The 24305-nt window shown below is 41.8% G+C and overlaps 1 protein-coding gene across 7 annotated transcripts in view; it reads right to left on the reverse strand.

Annotated features, from left to right (window-relative positions):
* ASH1L (ASH1 like histone lysine methyltransferase) overlaps positions 1-24305 on the reverse strand; it is a 236081-nt gene that overhangs the window by 183888 nt on the left and 27888 nt on the right. For 6 of the 7 annotated variants that reach the window (XM_062192443.1, XM_062192444.1, XM_062192440.1 and 3 more), the window contains 2 exons: positions 20112-20214; positions 18366-18886 (listed from right to left, as the gene is read on the reverse strand). In XM_062192443.1, coding sequence (XP_062048427.1) covers positions 18366-18785 — 420 coding nt within the window. In that variant the 5' untranslated portion in view covers positions 18786-18886; positions 20112-20214. The remainder of the gene's footprint in view (positions 1-18365; positions 18887-20111; positions 20215-24305) is intronic. The other variant, XM_062192439.1, reaches the window with a different exon arrangement.

Genomic DNA, 24305 nt, shown 5'->3' on the forward strand with positions numbered 1-24305 from the left:
TCTTCTACTGCTATCCCAGGCCAAAGCAGGGAGCTAGATCAGAAGTGGAACAGCCGGGTATTGAACTGGCGCCCATATGGGATGCCAGCACTGCAGGTGGCAGCTTAACCCACTATGCCACAGCTCTGGCCCTCTGAATGGTATCTTAATAAAAAATATTTAATTTATCTAAAAACAGGCTTATCTTACATAGGGTACAATGTAAGGAAACTACTTAACTTGGAAAACCTATTAACAGTATCTGAAAGAAATGTCAAGGAAAGAAAAAGCCAACATCTATATAATATCAAACCAATTTTTTCCCAACAAAATTATTATAAAATAATTGAAATTTACTTGCAGCAATTTAAGAATTATCAGCTAAAGCCGGCGCTGTGGCTCAACAGGCTAATCCTCCGCCTTGCGGTGCCGGCACACCGGGTTCTAGTCACGGTTGGGGCACCGGATTCTGTCCCGGTTGCCCCTCTTCCAGGCCAGCTCTCTGCTATGGCCAGGGAGTGCAGTGGAGGATGGCCCAAGTCCTTGGGCCCTGCACCCCATGGGAGACCAGGATAAACACCTGGCTCCTGCCACTGGATCAGCGCGGTGCGCTGGCCGCAGCGCGCTGACTGCGATGGCCATTGGAGGGTGAACCAACGGCAAAGGAAGACATTTCTCTGTCTCTCTCTCTCTCTGTCCACTCTGCCTGTCAAAAAAAAAAAAAAAAATTATCAGCTAAAACATCTACATGGTGAAAGATTTTATGCACCGTTATGTTTATCATCTATATATTTTAAGAAAAAATGTTAAACTGTCAGTTGTATAAATAAAATATAAAACCAATATGCCTTAAGTTTAATATTCGAATTCATGTGAATTTGTCTCCACAAAAAAAAAATCACTTCACTCAAATTAAAAAATACTTTTTCAATGAACTGTTTCTTAAATAATATATAAAGTTGGCATAGATCTTTCTCCCAAACAAAAAACTATCTTTTTAGAAGAACAATTATAAACAGTTATAAATTTTGCTTACAATTTGCTGTGTTCATTAAATCTATTCACCAAATAAACTGTTCAAAGGCAAAATGTTAGTTAACACAGCACCAATTTTCAATGTTTTTTGACCTAATTTTTCTTTTTTTTTAATGATTTATTTATTTATTTGAAAGTCAGAGTTACACAGAGAGAGAAAGAGAGGCAGAGAGAGAGAGAGAGAGAGAAAGAGAGAGAGAGAAAGAGAGAGGGAGAGAGGTCTTCCATTCGCTAGTTCATTCCCCAATTGGCTGCAATGGCCAGAGCTGCGCTGATCCGAAGCCAGAAGCCAGGAGTTTCTTTCGGGTCTCCCATGTGGGAGCAGGGGCCCAAGGACTTGGGCCATCTTCTACTGCTTTCCCAGGCCATAGCAGAGAGCTCGATCGGAAGTGGAGCAGCCGGGACTTGAACCGGCACCCATATGGGATGTCAGCACTGAAGGCAGCATCTTTACCCGCTAAGCAACAGCACTGGCCCCAACCTAATTTGTAATCAGTATATAGTGGAAGTGAAATATTCCCCCAATCCCTCTCTGCTCACACAAGTTTCAGTTTTAATTACCTGCAACTGGACAAATATTTGGTAATGGTCACGAAAGCACTTTTAAAAAAAAAATGTTGTATACTAAGTGAACAATGACCCAATGACCACATATAACAAGAGATGCTGCACAAATGCAAAAATAGGATTTCCTCTAAATTGCTAGAAAAGAATGCACCACCACCCCCTCTCCTTTTAAATTAGTGTTGTGAAAAATACTAAGCAAATATAATGAATTCCACCTTCGCTTTCACTTGATAAAATACTGCTTTAGAAGAATGGAGGTATCTGAGCTGGCATTGTAGTGCAACAGGTTAAGTATCGGCCTGAATTGGCATCTCATATGAGCATTGCTCTGAGTCCTGGCTACTCTACTTCCAATCCAGCTAGCTGTTAAATGTGCCCATGAAGGCTGCAGAAGACGGCCCAAGTACTTGGACCCACCCACATAGGAGACCCAGATGGAGTTCTAGGCTCCTAGCTTTGGCCTGGCCCAGTCTTGGCTGTCATGGCCATTTGAGGAGTAAACCAGCAGATTGAAGATATCTATTTGTGACTCCCTCTCTGTCATTCTGCTTTTCAAATAAACAAACCTTTGTAAAAAAAAAAAAAAAAAAAAAAAAAAAGAAGGTATCACACATGAAATTCCAAGAAAGCCAAATACAATTTTTACAGGAAATTTATAAAGTTATTCTTTTCACTTTAGATAATAAAAAGGGACAGGAAGATCTACTATAAAGTAAATAATGAGTGATTTCTTATAAAACAATCTATCAGAAGCTTTCCACTTCTAGCCATATGGCAGACTAAATACTGTGAAGAGTCTTCAATTACAACAAAATAACTCGAACAGCATTAGGACACAATGTTCATTACACTGCTGGCCTCACAGTGAGTAAGAAACATTTCCAAAAGGACCAAAAGAAAAGAAAAAAAAGTGTCTGTCCTAAGAAGGTCTGATTGTCCAGAGAGTAAATACACCAAACTATAGCCTAGTAGTAGTGAAATAGAGACCCAGGGAAAGGTGTCAGTAACATACTCTAACACCTTGCAAAATGAATTCAAAGCCTCTCAAGGAACTCATCATTAAATTAGGCTTAAAGTTTGAATGCAGATAAAGATGAACAAAATACAAATTTAGTATCAGCTGGGCAACTTCTAGAATTAAGTTCGTAAATTACCAGGCAAGAATGCACAGAATACAGTAAAGTATGAGCTCTGAGAAAGGATTAGGCCAACCTACAAAGCATAATAAATACAACTATATCATACTGGCAAATAAACAGAAAACATGAGTGACACAAAATGGAAAATCAAAACAGATTCTAACACATAAGGGAATTCAGTGCATTTCTAACTTAATATCTTAAATCAAAGAGTTAACATGGATTTCTTGGGGCAGGCATAGTGGGTTAAGCCACACTGAGGACACCTGTGTCGTACGCAGGGCACTGAATCTGATCCAGGTTTCAGCTAATGCACCTGGGAGGCAGCAGGTGATGGCACACCAGCCACCCAGGTGGGTGACCAAGATAGAGTTCCAGGCTCCTGGCTTTGGTCTGGCTCTGCCCAAGCTGTTTGGGTAGAGAAGTTCTCTTTGTCACTCTGCCTTTCAAAAAACTCTTTGTAAAAAGACAGACTTTTTCCTTTTTTTATAAAAAGATTTATTTATTTATCTGAAAAGCAGAGTGACAAAGAGGAAGAAACAAGAAATTTCATATCTGCTGGATCACTCTCCAAATAGCCACAACAGCTGGTGCTGGGCCAGGGTGAAGCCAAGACCCAGGAACTCTGTCTGGGTCTCCCACATGGGTGGCAGGGCCCAGGCACTTGGGTCATCTGCTGCTGCTTTCTCAAGTGTATTAGAAGGGAGTTGGATCAGAGGCATAGCAGCTGGGACTCGAACTAGTGCTCAAACATGGGATTTTGGCATTTCAAGCAATGGCCAGACTCACTGCTCCACAACAAGTTACCCAAAGATGGACTTTTCAGTATCAGTGTTGGAGCTATGTAGCCACTTGGAAAGAGAGAAAATTGAGTCCATAACTCATATGCTGTAAGAAAATCAAAATGGAGGCCGGTGCTGTGGCGTAGTAGATTAAGCCTCCATTTGTGGTACCAGCATCCCATATGGGCGCTGGTTTAAGTCCTGGCTGCTCCACTTCTGATTCAGATCTCTTCTTATGTGCCGGGAAAAGCAGTGGAAGATGGCCCAAGTGCCTGGGACCCTGCCACTATGCATGGGACCAAGAAAAAGCTCCTGATATCATCCTGGCCTAGCCCTGGTCATTGTGGCTACTTGGGGAGTAAACCAACAAATGGAAGATTTCTCCGTCTCTCCTTCTCCCCCACTGTAACTCTTTCAAATTAAAAAAAAAATCTTCTATAACTTTATGAAGATGGTTTTCATAATGAAAATAAAAATTCAGAAGCCATGAAAGTAAAGAATTACAAATTACGGCCGGTGCCGTGGCTTAACAGGCTAATCCTCCGCCTTGTGGCGCTGGCACACCGGGTTCTAGTCCCAGTTGGGGCGACGGATTCTATCCCGGTTGCCCCTCTTCCAGGCCAACTCTCTGCTATGGCCCACGAAGGCAGTGGAGGATGACCCAAGTGTTTGGGCCCTGCACCCGTATGGGAGACCAGGAGAAGCACCTGGCTCCTGGCTTCGGATCAGCGAGATGTGCCGGCCGCAGCGGCCATTGGAGGGTGAACCAACGGCAAAAAGGAAGACCTTCCTCTCTGTCTCTCTCACTATCCACTCTGCCTGTCAAAAAAGAAAAAAAGAAAAAAAAAAAAAAAAAAAGAAAAGAAAACCAATTCAGTGGACTGGCCTGTTGGGTCTCCTTGAGGGCAGATCACTATACAGAGTACTTAAAAAAAAAAAAAAAAAAAAAGAATTACAAATTAAATTAGCTAAAAAGTTAAACACTTCCACATGGTAAAATAATGTTACCAAACTTGAACAAACCAGAAAAAAGGCATTGGTAACCCATATTTCAAAGGCCTAAAGAGGCTCTTTTAGTCCTAGTATGGAAAAATTCTAAGAACACACTATTTAAGTAGAAAATACAGTACACTGTGTACAATATGCTACTATTTATATTTTATTTTATTATTATTTTTTTGACAGGCAGAGTGGATAGTGAGAGAGAGACAGAGAGAAAGGTCTTCCTTTGCCGTTGGTTCACCCTCCAATGGCCGCTGCGACCAGCGCATCTCGCTGATCCGAAGTCAGGAGCCAGGTGCTTCTCCTGGTCTCCCATGTGGGTGCAGGGCCCAAAGACTTGGGCCATCCTCCACTGCCTTCCTGGGCCATAGCAGAGAGCTGGCCTGGAAGAGGGGCAACCGAGATAGAATCCGGCGCCCCAACCGGGACTAAAACCCGGTGTGCCGGCGACGCAAGGCGGAGGATTAGCCTGTTAAGCTACAGCGCCGGCCTACTATTTATATTTTAAAATAAGGGAAAGAACATGCATGTGGAAGACATGTTATTTTGCTTGCATATCTACAACACCTGTATGAATCTGGAAGCTATCATATAAACTGACGTTGGAATTACTTTTCCAGAAAGTCCCATGAACCAACTTCTTTTTTTTTTTAGATTTATTTACTTACTTGAGAGGCAGAGTTAGAGAGAGAGAGAGGGAAAGACAGAGAGAAAGGTCTTCCACCTGCTGCTTCACTTTGCAATGGCCACAATGGCCAGAGCTGGGCCGATCCAAAGCCAGGAGTCAAGAGCTTCTTCCAGGTCTTCCATGAGGGTGCAGGGGCCCAAGCACTTGTGCCATCTTCTACAGCTTTCCCAGGCATCAGCAGGGAGCTGGATCAGAAGTGTAGTAGCCAAGACTCAAAATGGTGCCCATATGAGATGTCCCGCAGCAGGAGGATGCTTAACCTACAATACCAGGGTACCGGCCGCAAAAATTTGCTCTTAATGTGTTACAACTCTCCAAGCACAGGGGAACCTAAATACACATTAAATATACAGTAAACTTTTCTTCATTTTGATTGAAAAATTGTTTCTCTGCTCATAGGTATCATATTTAGTAGAGTGTTACCGAATGGCCTAAAAGAGGATTTCAAAATACGTATGCTTGAATGGAAAAAAATGAGAAATATTCATGTAGTCTATGTTTCATTGTTTTTATCTTTTTCATCTTGAATCATGGGAGTGTACTAACTAGTTAAAATAAGTTACGCAGGGGCCGGCACTGTGGTGTAAAGGGTAAAGTTGCTGCCTGCAGTGCTGGCATCCCATATGGGTGCTAGATCAAGTTTTGGCTGCTCCACTTCCGACCCAACTCTCTGCTACGGCCTGGAAAAGCAGTAGAAGATGGCCCAAGTCCTTGGGCCCCTACACTCCTGCATCTCAGACCCGGAAAAACCTCCTGGCTCCTGGCTTTGGATTGGCGAAGCTACAGCCGTTTCGGCCAATTGGGGAGTGAATCAACGGATCAAAGACCTCTCTCTCTGCCTCTCCTTCTCTCTCTGTGTAACTCTTTCAAATGAAAAAAAAAAAGACTAAGTTCCCCTTCCAAATACAAATTGAACTTTTCCTTCTCAGGATTTTACCTTATCTTCAGAAAATACTAAAACACCAGCAGAAAAAAAGGTTTTTTGAAATAATACATTCATAACAACTACATAAGTCTATTGTTGTGCCATCTACAGGTGATTCTAAAATTAAGTCCTTTATTCAATGAAAATAGGCTGATGGAAGACGCAGTATTCCTTAACAATGCCTTAAAACTAAAAGCAGGATCACAGAACACCATGACGGATCTAATACTCACCTGATTTCTTACACTCTTTAAAGGAGAAAATACTAATCTCCTTTATCACCATCTCAATTAAGAATTACCCTTAGAGATATTTCTTTTCCAGCACTGGAGGTAAACTATTAAAAACGCAAAAGACTTAAGATCTTTTCACAGTTATAAATATAAAAGATAAGTTACATATATTAGGATGATTATAATTTTTCTTTAAAGATTTATAATTGAGGGGCTGGCACTATAGCATAGTGAGTAAAGCCACTTCCTGCAGTGCTAGCACTCCAAGTAGGTGCCAGTTCACGTCCCAGTTGTTTCATTTCCAATCCAGCTCTCTGCTATGGCCTGGGAGAGCAGTAGAAGATGGCCCAAATCCTTGAGCCCCTGAACCCGCATAGGAGACCTGCAGGTAGCTCCTGGCTCCTGGCTTTGGATTGGTGCAGCTTCGGCTGTTGTGGCCAACTGGGGAGTGAACCAGTGTATGGAAGACCTCTCTCTCTCACACTCTGCCTCTTCTTTTCTCTCTGTGTGACTCTGACTTTCAAATAAATAAATAAATCTTAAACAAAACAAAACAAAAAACCAGCCTGTACCGCTGGCATCACATGTGGGAGCTAGTTCGAGTTCTGGCTGCTCCACTTCGGATCCAGCTCCCTGCTAATGTGCCTGGGAAGGCAGCAGAAGATGGGTCAAGTCCATCTGCTAGTTTAATGCTCACATGGCTTCAAAACTTGGAACTGGGCCAGGTTGAAACAAAGAACTTGGAACTCCAACCAGGTCTCCCACATGGGTAGCAGGGACCAAGTAGTTAGACCATCATTTGTTGCTCTCCCAGTCACATTAGCCAGTAGCTGGATCAGAAGAACAGCAGGACTCAAACTAGCACTCCCATATGAGATGTTAGCATTACAAGTGGCAGCTTAGGGGCTGGCGCTGTGGTGCAGGGGGTTAACATCCTGGCCTGAAGCGCCGCCATCCCATATGGGCACTAGTTCGAGTTCTGGCTGCTCCTCTTCTGATCCAGCTCTCTGCCATGGCCTAGGAAAGCAGTAAGAAGACAGCCCAAGTCCTTGGGCCTCTGCACCCATGTGGAAGACCCAGAAGATGCTCCTGGCTCTTGGCTTTGGATCAGTGCAGCTACGGCCATTTGGGGAGTGAACCATCGGATGGAAGACCTCTCTCTCTCTCTCTCTCTCTGCCTTTCCTCTCTCTATATAACTCTGAGTTTCACACAAATAAATAAATCTTAAAAAAAAAAAAAAAAACAAAAAGAGGCAGCTTAGTCAGCTGTGCCACAAGTCTGGCTGCTATAAATATTTTTTTAAAGAAAAAGAAAATAATGTTTGTTGACAAGAATATGGAAAAATTGGAACCATTATGCGTTCCTGGAAAAGTAAAGTGGTACAATGCCTGGGGAAACAACATGGCGATGATTCCTCAAAAAATATTAAACATAGAATTATTGTAGGCCTAAAAATTCCATTTTGTTTGGGGGAAAACTGGATATCCATTTTGAATAGACTAGGCTATTATCTCTCATCATGTATAAGAGCCAACTCAATAGGCTGGCGCCGTGGCTCAATAGGCTAATCCTCCACCTTGCAGTGCCGGCACACCAGGTTCTAGTCCCGGTCAGGGCGCCGGATTCTGTCCCGGTTGCCCCCTTCCAGGCCAGCTCTCTGCTGTGGCCCGGGAGTGCAGTGGAGGATGGCCCAAGTGCTTGGGCCCTGCACACCATGGGAGACCAGGATAAGCCCCTGGCTTCTGCCTTCGGATCAGCGCGGTGTGCCGGCCATGGCGGCCATTGGAGGGTGAACCAACGGCAAAGGAAGACCTTTCTCTCTGTCTCTCTCTCACTGTCCACTCTGCCTGTCAAAAAAAAAAAAAAAAAGAGCCAACTCAAAATGGATTACAGATTTAAATACTGAAACTATGAAACTACTAGAAAAATTGTAAGCCCTTCAAGACATTAGCACAGACAACCATTTTTTGGTAAGATTCCAAAAGCACAGACAACAAAACTAAAAATAGAGAAACAGGATTATATCAAACTAACAAGCTTCTGTACAGCAAACAATACACTGAAGGGACAATCTACAGAATGAGAGAAAAAATTTGCAAGCTATACCTGTAACAAGGGGTCAATAACCAGGATATGTGGAGAAATCAAACAACTCAATAGTAAGAAAACAAACAGTCCAATTTAAATACAGGGAAAAAAGCTGAATAGACATTTCTCCAAAAAAGATATACAGGGGCCACTGTTGTAATACAGAAGATAAACAAGCCACTTGCAATGCCAGCATCCCATATCAGGGAGTGCTGGTTCTTGTTGCACCTACTCTGCTTCTGTTGCAACTTCCTGTCAACACACCAGGGAAGATAGCAGAAGATGGCCCAAATACTTGGGCCCCTGTCACCCATGTAGGAGGCCAGGATGGAGGTTCTAGCTCCTGGTCTGGGTCTGGCCAAGATCTGGCTATTGTGGTCATTGGGGGAGTCAAGCAGCACATGAAAGATCTTGGTCTCTCCCTCTCTTTCAAATAAATAAATAAAACAAAATCTTTAAAAATATATACAAGTGGTTAACAGGTATATGAAAAAAAAGCTCAACATCATTAATCATCAGAGAAATAAAATCAAAACCACAGTGAGCTATAACTTCAAACCAGTTAGGAAGACTATTATCAAAATGAAAAAAGATAACAAGTGCTGACACAGAGGTGGAGAAAAGGGAACCCTTACTCACTGCTGGTGGGAATGTAAATTAGTTACTGTCATTATGGAGAACAGTATAGAGGTTCCTCAAAATATTAAAAATAGAACTACCACATGAGCAAGCAATATCTCCCTGGGTATATATGCAAAGGAAATGAAATCAGTCTATCAAAGAGACATCTGCATTTCCTATGTGCACTGCATTACTACTCACAATTAAGATACCGAAGTTAGGACCTGGGACTGTGGCTTAGCAGGTAAAGTCGCTGCCTGCAGTGTTGGTATCCCATATGGGTGCAAGTCCCAATTGCTCCACTTCCAAACCAGCTCCCTGTTAATGGCCTGGGGAAGCAATGGAAGATGACCCTGCACTCATGCGAGAGACCCAGAAGAAGCTCCTGGCTCCTGATCAGCCCATCTCCAGCTGTTGCGACCATTTGGGGAGTGAACCCGCAGATGGAAGATGCCTCTAGAGCTCTGCTTCTTCCTCTTTCTTTTTTTTTTTTTTTTTTTTTTGACAGACAGCGAGAGAGACAGAGAGGTCTTCCTTTTGCCCTTGGTTCACCCTCCAATGGCCACCACAGCTGGCGCTGTAGCCGGCGCACTGCACTGATCCTAAGGCAAGAGCCAGGTACTTCTCCTGGTATCCCAAGGGGTGCAGGACCCAATCACTTGGGCCATCCTCCACTGCAATCCCAGGCCACAGCAGAGAGCTGGACTGGAAGAGGGACAACCGGGATAGAATCCGGCGCCCTGACCGGGACTAGAACCCGGGGTGCCGGTGCCACAGGCGGAGGGTTAGCCTATTGAGCTGTGGTGCCGGCCCTTCCTCTCTTTTTGAACTCTACTTTACAAATAAATTAAATCTTTAAAAAAAAGGGGTGGGGGTGGGGCGGCCGGCACTGGAGCCTAGCAGGTAAAATTGCTGCCTGTAGTGTCGGTATCCTATATGGGCACCAGTTAGAGTCCTGGCTGCTCCACTTCGGATCCAGTGCCCTGCTAATGGCCTGAGAAAGCAGCAGAAGATGGCCCAAGTCCTTGGGCCCCTGCACCCACACGGGAGATCTGGAAGAAGTTCCTGGCTCTTGCCTTCCGATTGGCCCAGCTCCAGCCATTGAGGCCTTTTGGGGAGTGAACCAGCAGATGGAAGGCCTCTCTCTGTCTCACCCTGTTAACGCTACCTCTCAAATAAATGAAAAAAATCTTCTACAAAAAGATACAGAAATTACTTAAGTATCCATATAAATGAATAAATAAAGAATATGTGGTATACATATACAAAGGAATGTCATACAATTTTTTTTTTTTTTTTGGACAGGCAGAGTGGACAGTGAGAGAGACAGAGAGAAAGGTCTTCCTTTTGCCGTTGGTTCATCCTCCAATGGCCGCTGCGGCTGGCGCGCTGCGGCCGGCGCACCGCACTGTTTCGAAGGCAGGAGCCAGTTGCTTATCCTGGTCTCCCATGGGGTGCAGGGCCCAAGCACTTGGGCCATCCTCCACTGCACTCCTGGGCCACAGCAGAGAGCTGGCCTGGAAGAGGGGCAACCAGAACAGAATCCGGCGCCCCGACTGGGACTAGAACCTGGTGTGCCGGCGCCGCTAGGCAGAGGATTAGCCTGTTGAGCCACGGCGCCGGCCCATACAGTCTTAAAGTAGATGGAATCCTATGTGACAACAGAGATGGAACTGAAGGTCATTATATTAAGTGGAATAAGCCAACCACAGAAAGTCAAATACTGCAGACTCTCACTCATCTGTGAAATACAGAAAACTTGATTTCATAGAAGCTGAAAGCAGGGGTGGGTGTTGCAGTGCAGCAGGTTAAGCTACTACTTCAGATGTCCAAATTCCATCTTACAACGGCTGGTTGCAAGGCTTGTCTCCACTTCAGATCAATTCTCCTGCTAATGCACATCTGGAAGGCAGTAGATAATGCTCAAGTACTTGGGTCCCTGCCACCCATGTGGGAGACCCAGATAGAGATCCAGGCTCTCTGGCCCAGCCCTGGCTATAGTGAATATTTGGGGAGTGAACAAGTAGACGGAAAGTCTCTTTCATTCACTGTCTGTTTCTCTCTACCTCAGAACTAAATAAAAATAAAGAAAACTAAAAAAAAGGCCGGCGCCGTGGCTTAACAGGCTAATCCTCCGCCTTGCGGCGCCGGCACACCGGGTTCTAGTCCCAGTTGGGGTGACGGATTCTATCCCGGTTGCCCCTCTTCCAGGCCAGCTCTCTGCTATGGCCCAGGAAGGCAGTGGAGGATGGCCCAAGTCCTTGGGCCCTGCACCCGCTTGGGAGACCAGGAGAAGCACCTGGCTTCGGATCAGCATGATGCGCCGGCCGCGGCGGCCATTGGAGGGTGAACCAACAGCAAAAAGGAAGACCTTTCTCTCTGTCTCTCTCACTATCCACTCTGCCTGTCAAAAAAAAAAAAAAACCTAAAAAAAAAAGAAACAAAACAGACTTAAAAAAAAAACAACAACAACTAAAAGCAGCATAGTGTTACCACAAGGGGACAGCAGGAGAAAAAAGAATAAGGAAAGGTTAATCACCAGGTACTTAGTATGGTTAGGTAGGAAAAGTAAGTTCCAATAGGTCTATCGCACAGTGGAGTGCCTGACTACAAATCATGATAATATATTTTACATTTCAAAAAAGCTAGAAGAAAAGATTTTGATTGTTTTTACCACAAACAAGATAAATGCTTGAGGTACTAGGTATAATTAACCTGATTTGTACATTACACAATGTATACCCATATTGAAACATCATGTGGTATTCCATAAATATATATAATTTTTATATGTAAATTCAAACGATAATTTAAAAATTCTCCTTCTGTGTATATACCCAAAAGAAGTGAAAAGAGGAACTCAAACAGATATTTGTACACCAGTGGTCACTGTAACAATATTCACAATAAAGATAAAAGCAGTGCTCGCTTCGGCAGCACATATACTAAAAAATTGGAAAAAATTGGAATAAAGATAAAAGCAAAGCAAGATTCCATCAACCGATGAATGATAAAAAATTAAGAAGTGGTATATCTATATGATGAAATATCATTTAGCCAAGAAAAAGAATGAAGTAGTACTAAGAGGTTTTACAACATGAATGAACTTTTTAAAAAAATTAATTAAAAAATTTTATTGTCATGTAATGCTCATACATTTTTATGGGGTATATAATACAATATTTCAACACATTTACACAGTATAAATTGATCAAACCAGGTAACTAGTCTTTTCTTTATGAATGAACCTTGTAGGCATTATATTAAATGAACTAACCAGACACAAAATGATATGCATGAAATTATTACTCTTATATGGAAAATATAGTCAAATTCATATACAGTGAAAGTGTTTGAGACACTATTAATTACTGCAGATAGTGGAAATAGAGTATTATAACTTGATGGTTACAGAGGTTTTATTTGGACTGACAGTATTTTGGAATATTAGTGGTAATGGTTGCATAATGTGGTAAATATAATTAATGCCATTGAATCATACATTCATATATCGCATGTATTATGCATCAATTTTTGAAAATTAACATATTAAAACCTATTTAACTGAATGGGTGATTTGTATGACATGTGAATGATAGCTCAATAAAGTTTAGTGTTTTTTATTTTCATCAACTTAAGAGGTAGGACAATGGAGAAACACAGAGAGACTATCTTCCATCCACTTGTTCACTCCCAAAATGCCTGCAACAATGAGGGCTGGACCAGGCCAAAGCCAGAAGCCAGGAACTCAATCCAAGTCTTTCACCTAGGTGGCAGGGATCTGCTACATTCTACAGTGTGCATTAGCAGGAAACTGGAATGGAGAGTGGGGCTGGGAATTCAGGTATGCCTGAGATGGGGTGTGAGTGTCCCAAGTGGACGTTTAACCCCTGAGCCGAGGACCTGGCCCAAGTTATTTTAAAAAAATACTCTACATGGGGCTGGCATGGTTGTGCAGCAGGTAAAGCCGCCACCTGCAGTGCCGGCATCCCAAATGGGCTCCAGTTCAAGTCCCGGCTGCTCCACTTCCGATCCAGCTCTCTGCTATTGCCTGGGAAAGCAGAAGATGTCCCAAGGCCTTGGGCCCCTGTAATCAAGTGGGAGATTAGGAAGAGGCCCTGGCTTCTGGCTTCGGATGGGCACAGCTCCAGCTGTTGCAGCCATCTGGGGAGTGGACCAGCGGATGGAAGACCTCTCTCTCCTTCTCCGTCTGTCTCTATGTAACACTGACTTTCAAATAAATGAATAAAATATTTTTAAAAAAATACCCTACACACTGAATCAAAGTAAAACAACCCATCAGATATCTACACTTTTGTTGGAAGTGACACTGGGATCAGACTGGCCTCATTTAAATTTTATAGATACAAGCAAACTACCCTCAATAATTACTCAACAAATATACCTTCTACCAACAACACATGAGATTTGCTTACTTCCCTCATATCTTACCCAACATTGAGTGTTATGAAATTTTTTGTTTCTGTCAAAATATAGTACAGGAAATAATTTAAAACAGGGCAAAATTAAGACTCTTTGAGACTGTATGAACTGAATTAAGAGCAAATTCTCTGATATTTACTCAAATGAATGAACAAAACTTCAAACTTTAGTTGTTAATGTGCCACTTCCATCCTAAACCATGTAGTTAAACTTCAGAAATACAGATATCTAAATTAATGGCATTCATGACTAAAGTTCATAAATTTTTAAAATTTTTTTTTATTTATTTAAAAAGCAGAGATAAAGAGAGAAGTGGGAAGAAAGAGAGACAGAGAGAGAGAACAAGAACCTTCCCCCATTGCTGGTTCACTCCTAAGTGCCTGCTGGGTCAGGACACAAGCAGGAGCTGGAAAGTGATCTAGGTCTCCCACGTGCATGGCTGGAAGTCAATTACTTGATCCATCATGGCTGCCTGCAGGGCCTGCATTAGCAGTGAGCAGCAGTCAGGAGCTGGGACTGGGAATTAAATGCAGGCATTCTAATGTGGGACACAGGAATCTTTAGCTCTAGGTTAAACAACTGCTCCTGGCTGGCGCCGCGGCACACCAGGTTCTAGTCCCGGTCAGGGCGCCAGATTCTGTCCCAGTTGCTCCTCTTCCAGGCCAGCTCTCTGCTGTGGCCCAGGAGTGCAGTGGAGGATGGCCCAAGTCCTTGGGCCCTGCACCCACATGGGAGACCAGGTGAAGCACCTGGCTCCTGGCTTCGGATCAGCGCAGTGCGCCAGCCGCAGCGGCCATTGGAGAGTGAACCAACAGCAAAAAAGGAAGACCTTTCTCTCTGTCTCTCTCTCTCACTGTCCACTCTGCCAGTCAAAAAACAAAACAAAACAAAACAAAAAAAACACCCTCTCGCCCGTCACGCACCGCATGTTCGTGGGGAACCTGGCGGTAAATCATTCGTAGACGACCTGCTTCTGGGTCAGGGTTTTGTACGTAGCAGAGCAGCTCCCTCACTGTGATCTATTGAAAGTCAGCCCTCATCAACACAAGGGTTTGTATAAAAAAAAAAAAAAAAGATGGAGAGAAAACTAAAAAAAAAAAGAAAAAAAAGCCACCTGCTCCTAAATTATAATTTTAAGGATACATTGCTGCCTGCAGTGCTGGCATTCCATATGCGCACAGGTTCGAGTCCCAGCCGTTCCACTTCCAACCCAGCTCTCTGCTATGGCCTGGGAAAGCAGTAGAAGATGCCCCAAGGCCTTGGGCCCCTGCCCCTGCATGGGAGACCCAAAAGAAGCTCCTGGCTCCTGGTTTTGGATAGGCGCAGCTCCGGCCATTGTGGCCAATTAGGGAGTGAACCAGCAGATCGAAGACTCTCTCTCTCTGCCTCTCCTTCTCTCTGTGTAACTTTTTCAAATGAATAAACAAATCTTTAAAAAAAAAATTACAAAGGGGCTGGCATTTTGGTGTAGTGCATCAAGCAGCCATCTGCAACACCTGGCACAGTGGGGCTGTTTCAGTCAGAGCTGCTCCACTTCCAATCCAGCTCCTTGCTAATGAGCCTGGGAAAGCAGCAGAAGATAGCCCACATACTTGGGCCCCTGCACCCTTATGGAAGACTCAGATGAAGCTCTTGGCTTCCTGCTTTGGCCTGACTCAGCCCTGGCTACAGTGGTCATTTGGGGATTGAACCAAAGAAGGAAGATCTGTCTCTGTCCTATTCTGTCACTCTACCTTTCAAATGAATAAATGAACCTTTTTAAAGAAAAACTATATAAACATAGGGCAGGAGTTGTGCAACAGGTTAAGCCAAACCCTGAGATGGTGGCATTGTCCTGGTTGCTCTACTTACATTGGCTCCTTGCAAATGGCCTAGGAAAGTAGCAGAGAATGGCCCCTACAACCCATGTGGGATACCTGGATGTAGTTCTAGGCACCTGGCTTCAGTCTGGCCAAACCCTGACCACCGTGGCCATTTGGGGAATGACCAGCAAATGGAGCATCTCTCTCTGTCACTCTGCCTTTCAAATATATAAAATAAATCTTTCACAATAAACTACATAAAAAGTTAATAATTTGGACTGGCATTGTGGTAAAACTGAATGTCATCTTTTAGACACCTGCATCCCATATGGGAGCACCAGCTGCTCCACTGTTTCTTTTTTTTTTAAGATTTATTTTTATTTATTTGAAGGAGTTACAGAGAGACGTAGAGACAGAGAGAGAGGTCTTCTACCCGCTGGTTCACTCCCCAGATGACCACAATGGCTGGAGCTGCGCTGATCCGAAGCCAGGAGCCAGGAGCTTCTTCCTGGTCTCCCATGCAGGTGCAAGGGCCCAAGGTTTGGGTTATCTTCTACTGCTTTCCCAGGCAATAGCAGAGAGCTGGTTTGGAGGAGGAGCAGCTGGGACTAGAATCGGCACCCATAAGAGATGCTGGCGCTTCAGGCCAGGGCTTTAACCTACTATGCCACAGCGCCAGCCCCAGCTGTTCCACTTCTGATCCAGCTCCCTAGTAATGTGGCTGGATAAAGCAGTAGCAGATGGCCCAGGTATTTGGTCCCCTGAGACCCACATGAGAGACCCAGATGGAGCTCCAGGCTACTGGCTTTGGCCTGGTCTAGCCTCAGCTGTTACAGCTATTTGGAAAGTGAACCAGCCAATGGGATATCTGTGTCTTTCTCTGTGTCACTCTGTCTTTCAAATAAGTAAATAAGTCTTCAAAAAAATAGTTAACAATCATTTAGTCCTTACCATTACAGCAATATATATTTCTTCAGAGAGTCTTTTTTTCCTTTAATTTCTATTAATTTATTTGAGAGAGAGAGAAACATGTACCTATTCTCTCGTTCACTCCCCAAATACCTACCATGGCCAGGGTGGGCCAGGATTGAAGCCAGGTGCTAGAAACTCAATCCATGTATCCCACAAGGGTGGCAGGTACCCAACTGTACCATCACCACTGTTTGCCAGGGTCCACATTAGCAGGAAGCAATAATCAGGAGACAGCAGGAAATCCAACTCTGATAAGTGATATGTATGAGCAAGCATCTTAACTGCTAGGTTAAATGCTTATACCAGAAGATCTTATTTTTGATCACTGAATATTACTGGAAGAAAAATCCTATTAAAAAGTAAATATATTATCTATCTTTTTACATTTTTACCAGAAATTTAAGATTTGGTCTAAGCAGCACTGACCAAAGACCAACTCCTTTAAACCAGAGAGGAGGAAAATGAGACTCAGAGCAGGTTAACCAATTTATCTAAGATTCATGCAGCTAATTTTTTTTCAACAACTGGTACATTTTTCCTGATTTATAACTAATTAATTCATATAACTTTATCAGTAAATCACATCCCAAACTACCTTATATTTCTATAATCTTATACAGAACAGTAGCACTGAAAATGTCTGGATGCCATAACAATTTGGTAGCGAAGAGCCTGCACTAGAGCCAGTGATGTATCTGCATCTGATATGAGGGCATCAGTTCAAGTCCCCTCTACCCCACTTTCAATCCAGCTTCCTGCTAATGTGCCTGGGAAGGCAGTGGAAGATGGTCCAAGTATTTGGGAACTTACTACCCATGTGAAGACCAGAATGGAGTTCCTGGCTTACAGTTTCAACCTGGCTCAGACCCAGCTATTATGGTCCTATGGGTAGTGAACCAGTGGAAGGAATCTCAATCAATAACTCTCTTTCTCCCCATTCTCACTCTCCCACCCTGTCATTCTTTCAAAAAAAAAAAAAAAAAAAAAAAAAAAAGAGAGCTTGCACACCATAATGGCTTCTGATCAAGTTATTTCATACAGTCAGGAATATTCCAAAATTTTGGTCAAAATGTCAAGCCAACTCTTTTCTGTTTAGCTCCACTGTTTTGTTTAGATATACACACAATTTTAAATCTCTGTGTGGGTATGTATCATGCTCACAGTCTGAAATAAATGTTGCACAGAGTGGCTAAAACCTGTTGTTGGTCAATGTGATTTAACATAAATTTAGCATCTCTATAAGAACGGGTAAACAGAATTAAGAAAAAAATAGTTATTTTAGTTGGATAGTTGGAAGGGAAAGGGGGAATTTTTAATATATTAACTTGCCTTCTGAGGAAAGCATCAGGGATTAATATTATATAGAACAATTCATTTAACAGAAGTTTTCAATATGTTGGTGAGTCTGATCCAATAAACCACCCAAAAGACATTATTACAACCACTTATTATCTTTGAGATTCATTTTTTTTTTTTAATTTGTCCACAGTCTCACTGCTAGTAAACAGGCAGGTGAGATTCAAATCTAGGTTCTTTAACTACAAATCCAATATTCTTTCCACTATGCCACATTAGGAGCAATAATTTGGGTATATATCATTTAAAAACATGCCATAATTTTACAAATATATACAGGGCTATGCTTTTAAAACTCCGATATGCCTCAAAGTCTATTCTAGACTCACAGATTATTCGGAAATAATATATAAAGATTAAAACCAAACTTCCTGAAACATGTGGGCAGGTTAGACAGAAATTAACAAAGAGAAGTGGACATCTGGTCTAGTGATTAAAACGCATCCCATATCAGACTGGGTTAGAGTTCCAGCTCCACTGATCCCAGCTTCCTGCTGAAGCACATTCTGGGAGGCAGCAGGTACCAGCTGAAGTATTTGGGTCTCTGACACCAATGTTGGAGACCTGTATTGAGTTCCCAGCTTCCAGGCCTGACTCAGTCCCTGTCATTGCAGGCATTTGGGGAGTGAGCCAGTAGATGGGAGTGCTCTCTCAAATAAATATTTTCTTTTTAAAGAAATCCAAATATTATCCAATTGTCAACAATTACAAATTTTTAGGAATTCTACTTACCCGTTTTGAAGGACAGTGTTCATTCTTTTCATCTGTCATCTTCCCACTTTTCAGTGTTTTCCTTGGATGCCTGATAGTTGTTTTTATGGCAGGTCGACACACATAATTCTCCAAGTTCTTTGGAGGTTTTTTAGTTCTCTTAGCCTGAAGGCCAATTTTCAGTTTTAAATTTCCCTCTGAAAAGTTTGTTTCTTTCACTGAAAACTGCTGTTGTGCATCAGTCAAACCATCCTCTTTCCCTGCTTCAATGCTTCTTTCCCGATTCCGTTTGCGAAGGTCCTCTTCCTCCTTTGTGTTATTCTCTAGCTCCACTTCTTTCTTACTGACCAGCGTGCCAGTATGGATGGCAGAAGGACTCTTTCGCAAAAAACCTTCGGAATCAGAACCCAATCCTAACATAGCAGTATTTCTAGGGTCCATCACAAGTGTATGTTATTGCCAAGAAATCTTACGAAAATTTTACAGAACTCTGTTCCATAAAAACCAGGGATCTCCAAAACTTGGAATCAGCATCTCTTTCTCTGTAGAATAGATCATAACAAAAATTTGTCAGAAAAGAGGTAACTACTGAATAAAAAAGAAAAATGGGTATGGGGGAGGAGAACGAGGTCAACAGCACCCTGAAAACAGTTGAAACAAATAAAAAATGTAGTTCAGAAGGAATTTAAATTCATTTAGTTATAAATATAATTAAAATTTCAGAATAGTTTTATCATTCTACAGACATCATAAACAAGCTGTAGCAGTAAGAGGTATGTATCAAAATTTAACATCTGCTATTGTAAATAAACCAAAAGGCTTCTACAACTGATGGTCAAGTAAACATCGCCCAAGACTAACTTTACATATTTTAGGAATCCTCCATTTTAAATGGAAATATGTCCCATACTTTAACTGAATAAAATCAGTTTCACTGAAGGTAAAGAAAGCATCACGTTTTAAAAGTGTTTCAGTGAGGCCGGCACTGTGGCATAACAGGTAAAGCTGCACCTGCAGTGCCAGCATCCCACACGGGTGAATGTTCAAGTCCTGGCTGCTCCACTTCCAACCCAGCTCTCTGCTATAGCCTGGGAAAGCAGTAGAAGATAGCCCAAGTCCTTTGGCCCCAGCACCCGCATGGGACATCCAGAAGAAGCTCCTGGCTCCTGGCTTTGGATTGGCACAGCTCCAGCCATTGTAGCCAATTAGGGAATGAACCAGCAGATGGAAGACCTCTCTCTCTGCCTCTCCTTCTCTCTGTGTAACTTTGACTTTAAAATCAATAATAAAAAAATTAAATCTTAAAAAAAAAAGGGGGGGGGTAGGACTTCTAGGCAATAATTTTTGTTGCTGGCATACAATTTAACTGAATTTATACACTCATTCATTCAAAAACATGTATGAGCACCTACCATGTACCAGGCACTTATTACACACTGGAAATATGGTACATAATCAACAAAACAACCCTGGTTCCTAAGCTTATGAGCTTTATATTCTAATGAGAAAGCAAAATTAAAAAATAATTATACAAATAATAATTGTGATAAAAACTTTGAAAATCCAAAGTTTGTTTTTACAAGCCTGCCTAACAGCATGTATCTATGCCTCAAACATATAAAATATTTTAAAACAAGCATGCCAATTTATTATTTTATAATAGATGGTACACATAATCTGAGAATCTACATGGGGTAATCCCCCCCATAAACACTAAATACATAAGATCTTCAGGAAACCAGATTACTATATAATTAGAAGACTTACTAGTGGGTATAAAGCCAAAAACAAAACAATTCACTATTCTTGAGGACTGATAGACTAGTCTTCATTTCAAGCATATGTCTGACTCAAGATCCAGGAGTAGTATCTAGAAAAAGGAGAACATTTTATCCCTTAAAAAGTTTCATTTACAAAGTGGAATATTTTATGGTTTAAACTGTATGCCTTAAGGCTTCCCTTCCAAAATGCTATATAAAATTCTCAAGGACCTTTAAAGACCATATGATATATATTGTTCTACAGCTCCTATAAGCAGTAAGTAAAATACCTAGCCCAATGACTGGCACCTAACAAGGTCTCAATAAGGGGTAGCAGCAATTTAATAGTAGTAGTAGTAGTGGTGGTGGTAGTAGTAGTAGTTGTTGTTATTGTTGTTGTTGTAGTAGTGCTAGCAGTAGCAGTGAGGGTAACAGCAGCAGTATTTATTTTAAAAATGCTTATTTTCATCTACTTGAAGAACAATAGCAAGCAAGCAAGCATGCATAATAGAGATCTTCCTTCTGTGACTCATTCCCTGAGTGCCCATTACAGCCAGGGCTGGGAAAGGCCGGAGACAGGGGTCAGGAATTTCAACTGGGTCTCCCACTTGGCTGACAGGGACCCAGGGCATTAAACTATCATCTACTGCCTCCCAGGATGCATTAGCAGGAAGCTGGATGGGAAGAAGAGTAGCTAGGACTTGAATCAGCAACATGATAGGGGAAGCAAGCATCCCAAGAGGAAGTTTAACCTGCTGAACCACAATGCAGCAACAGCATTCTAAGGAGTTAGTCAACAAATACTAGCCAACTGACTAAACTCTATTCAAACACACAAATAGCCACTCTATTCAATTATACAAGAAGCTAAAGGAGTAAACTTCAAATCTTATCACTCTTGAGAATTCTTGCTGTCTACCATGTGGCCCCGCAATAATAAAAACAATATTTTATAATTCACACAAAAAACCTGCTTTTATAATTATTCACAAGTGTGCCCCAAATTTTTGTTTCCAGAAGCTTTAATATTTATAGATGTAACTCATCTTTTATTTATACTTTCAAAACACTTTAGAGAAGGGTCTGGGAGAGATCATAGTTTTTTTCATTTTAAAATGGAAAAAACAGGAGCCAGCACTGTTGACACTGCAAAACTGGCATCCCGTATATATGGGTGCTGCTTCAAGTCCTGGGCACTCCAATTCCAATCCAGCTCCCTTGTAATGTGCCTGGGAAAGCAGTGGAAGATGGCCCAAGTACTTGGACTCTGGCACCCACATAGGAGACCTAGAGGATGCTCCTGACTCCTGGCTTCCACCTGCCCAAGCCCCAGCTGTGGCAGTCATTTGAGGAGTGAATCCCCGCTTCTCCCTAGGTAACTCTGCCTTTCATATAAATAAATGAATCTATAAAACAGAAAAACTGAAACCAAGTGACACATATAATTATATAGAGTATCAATAAACTGAAAGGGCATTAACGTAAAAGCACCAAGCATCCTTCCTAGAAACTTAAGTGAAAATAAGAATAACCTTTTCCTAACCCAATCAAGGAGAAAAATGAACAGTCTGCCTAAGGTACAATTTTGTCAATTGATTAGTTAATGAAACTGAAAAATCATGACTACCAAACACTACATACCAAATTCAAGCATTTCTAGGAAAGATAAACCCAAGTTCTGAAGAGAGTTCACAACAAAGTGATTTTTATCTGCTGAATGTAAACTGCTTAAAGATCCGTCCATTATATAGGTTGCCAGAATGCTGATTTTTGAATTTCAAAGTAATGTTCTTTGTGAATGACATTCTTTCAGCTTTTGGAAAAAATATCTATTCAATCTTTCTATCCAGGGGCAATGATGCCATGTCATTACACAACTTATTCTGATTCCCACTACAATTTAATTTAAAATACAGTTCCAAGGATAAACACAGGATTAAGACTACAAGAATCTATTCATTCAAGGACACATGCAACTTGGCATCTCACATTGCAACTTGGATATTTATGTTTTCAAATCTCTTGAATAATCCAGAATAGTCTAGTCCAAATCCCATATTTTAGCAGAAGCCCTTTGCATAAATAATTATAGGGGGCCGGTGCCGTGGCATAGCGAGTAAAGCCGCTGCCTGTAGTGCCAGCATCTCATATGGGCACTGGTTCGAGTCCCAGCTTCTGTAACATCTTCTACTGGTTCTCCTACTCTCTCTCAAATCATACCATCATCACCTTTATGGATTTATAAGTCTTAATCCCTTTATTAATTCAACAAATATTTATTAAGAATGGAAAAGTATGTTTTATGAATTATGACACACACTTAGATGTAGTCAAAATACAAATATCACATTTGATCACATAAACTTTAAATTTCAGAGGGGGAAGCAGATTAAAAACTAACCATAAATATGCTATAACATTAAAATATCAAATGTAATTGACAAAACGTACTCCTATGAGGTAGTATATCAAGGGAACTTGAAGGGATGGGCAGGGGTGAGATCACAAACAAATATTTAAAATTTAAACAAAGTCACAAGTCTAACAGGAAATATCCAGGCAAAATGTGAGGTGAGAATGAGAAAAAGAGAACAGCAGGGGCCGGCACTGTGGCTCAGTAGATTAATCCTCCGCAGTGCCGGCATCCCACATGGGTGCTGGCTGCTCCTCTTCCAGTCCAGCTCTCTACTGTGGCCTGGGAAAGCAGAGGAAGATGGCCCAAGTCCTTCGGTCCCTGCACCCACATGGGAAATCCAGAAGCTGCTGGCTTCGGATCAGCGCAGCTCCGTCCACTGCGGCCAACTCTCTGCCTGCCTCTCCTCTCTCTGTGTAACTCTCACTTTCAAATAAATAAATAAATCTTAAAAAAAAAAAAGAGAGAAAAGAAAATGAAAAAGAAAGGGCCTTGGATTATATTCATGATTTAAATACCAAAAAGAAGCTATTAAAGTCTCTGAGTTGAAGAGTAACAAGATACAATTTCCATTTTGAGAAAAACCTTTCTGGTTGTTACAGAAGAATGAGAAAGAAAGCAAATGTTGATTGTGGGATACAAATTGTAAGGTTAATACACTAGACTAGGAAGGTAGAATTGGAAATAGAGAAAATGGATGGATTTGTGACATGTATTAGACATATAACTGACATCATTTACCAATAAAATGTATAAAGTGAAGGAAAAAAATGTACATACAAATAGTATGGTGGTACCATTTACAGAGACAGTCTACAAACACTTCCTGAGTGTCCTTCACGTACCAGGAACTGGAGATACAACAGGAAAAATAGACGAAAATCCCTGTTTTCTTAGAGTTCACATTTTAGTAGTTTGCCAGAATAAGACAAGGGAAGACCAGAGGTCAGTAATAAAATACTTTAAATTTTAAGAACCTGTGAAACATTTAAGTAAAAAGGTCAATCAGTAATTTATCTTATAAAAAATGTTCTCTAATAAAGACTAGCTAGCTCTTTTCCTTTATATAAGTATATACTCTTGTCAAACATTTATATATAATGCAAAACATCATTACATGGTACCCCAAATACATATACAATTTTTAAAAGTTTTTTTAAAAGATTCATTTATTCATTTCAAAGTCACAGTTACAGACAGAGGGAGGATAAGGAGAGGGGGGGAGATCTTCCATCCAATGGTTCACTCCACAGATTTGTGTCAACTAAAAAGATAAATAAAAATGTATTAAATCCTAAGGAATTCTAAGTGTAATACCATTCACAATAGCTACAAAAGAGAGAGAAAGAAACTTTGGAATAAATTTAATGAAGGATGTGAAAAATTTCTGCAATGAAACACTACTGAAAGAAACTGAAGACACACAAAAAAGTGCTGTTTTGGGGGCAGCAGTGTGGCACAGCAGGTAGAGCCAACACCTGTGATGCCGGCATTTCATGTGGGTGCTGGTTCAAGTCCTGGCTGTACTACTTCTGATCCAGCTCCCTGCTAGTGGCCTGGGAAAAGCAGTGGAAGATGGCCCAAGTGTTTTGGCCCCTACCACCCACATGCAGACTCGAAAGCTCCTCTTGGCTCCTGGCTTCAGCCTGGTCCAGCCCAGGCTGTTGTAGCCATCTGAGGAGTAAACCAGGGGCCATAGCAAATAAAAGCTGTTGCCTGTAGTGCCAGCATCCCATATGGGCACTAGTTCAAGATCTGGCTGCTCCACTTCTGATCCAGCTCTCTGCT

Source organism: Lepus europaeus, chromosome 5 (assembly GCF_033115175.1).
Source record: "Lepus europaeus isolate LE1 chromosome 5, mLepTim1.pri, whole genome shotgun sequence".
Lineage (NCBI taxonomy): Eukaryota > Metazoa > Chordata > Mammalia > Lagomorpha > Leporidae > Lepus > Lepus europaeus.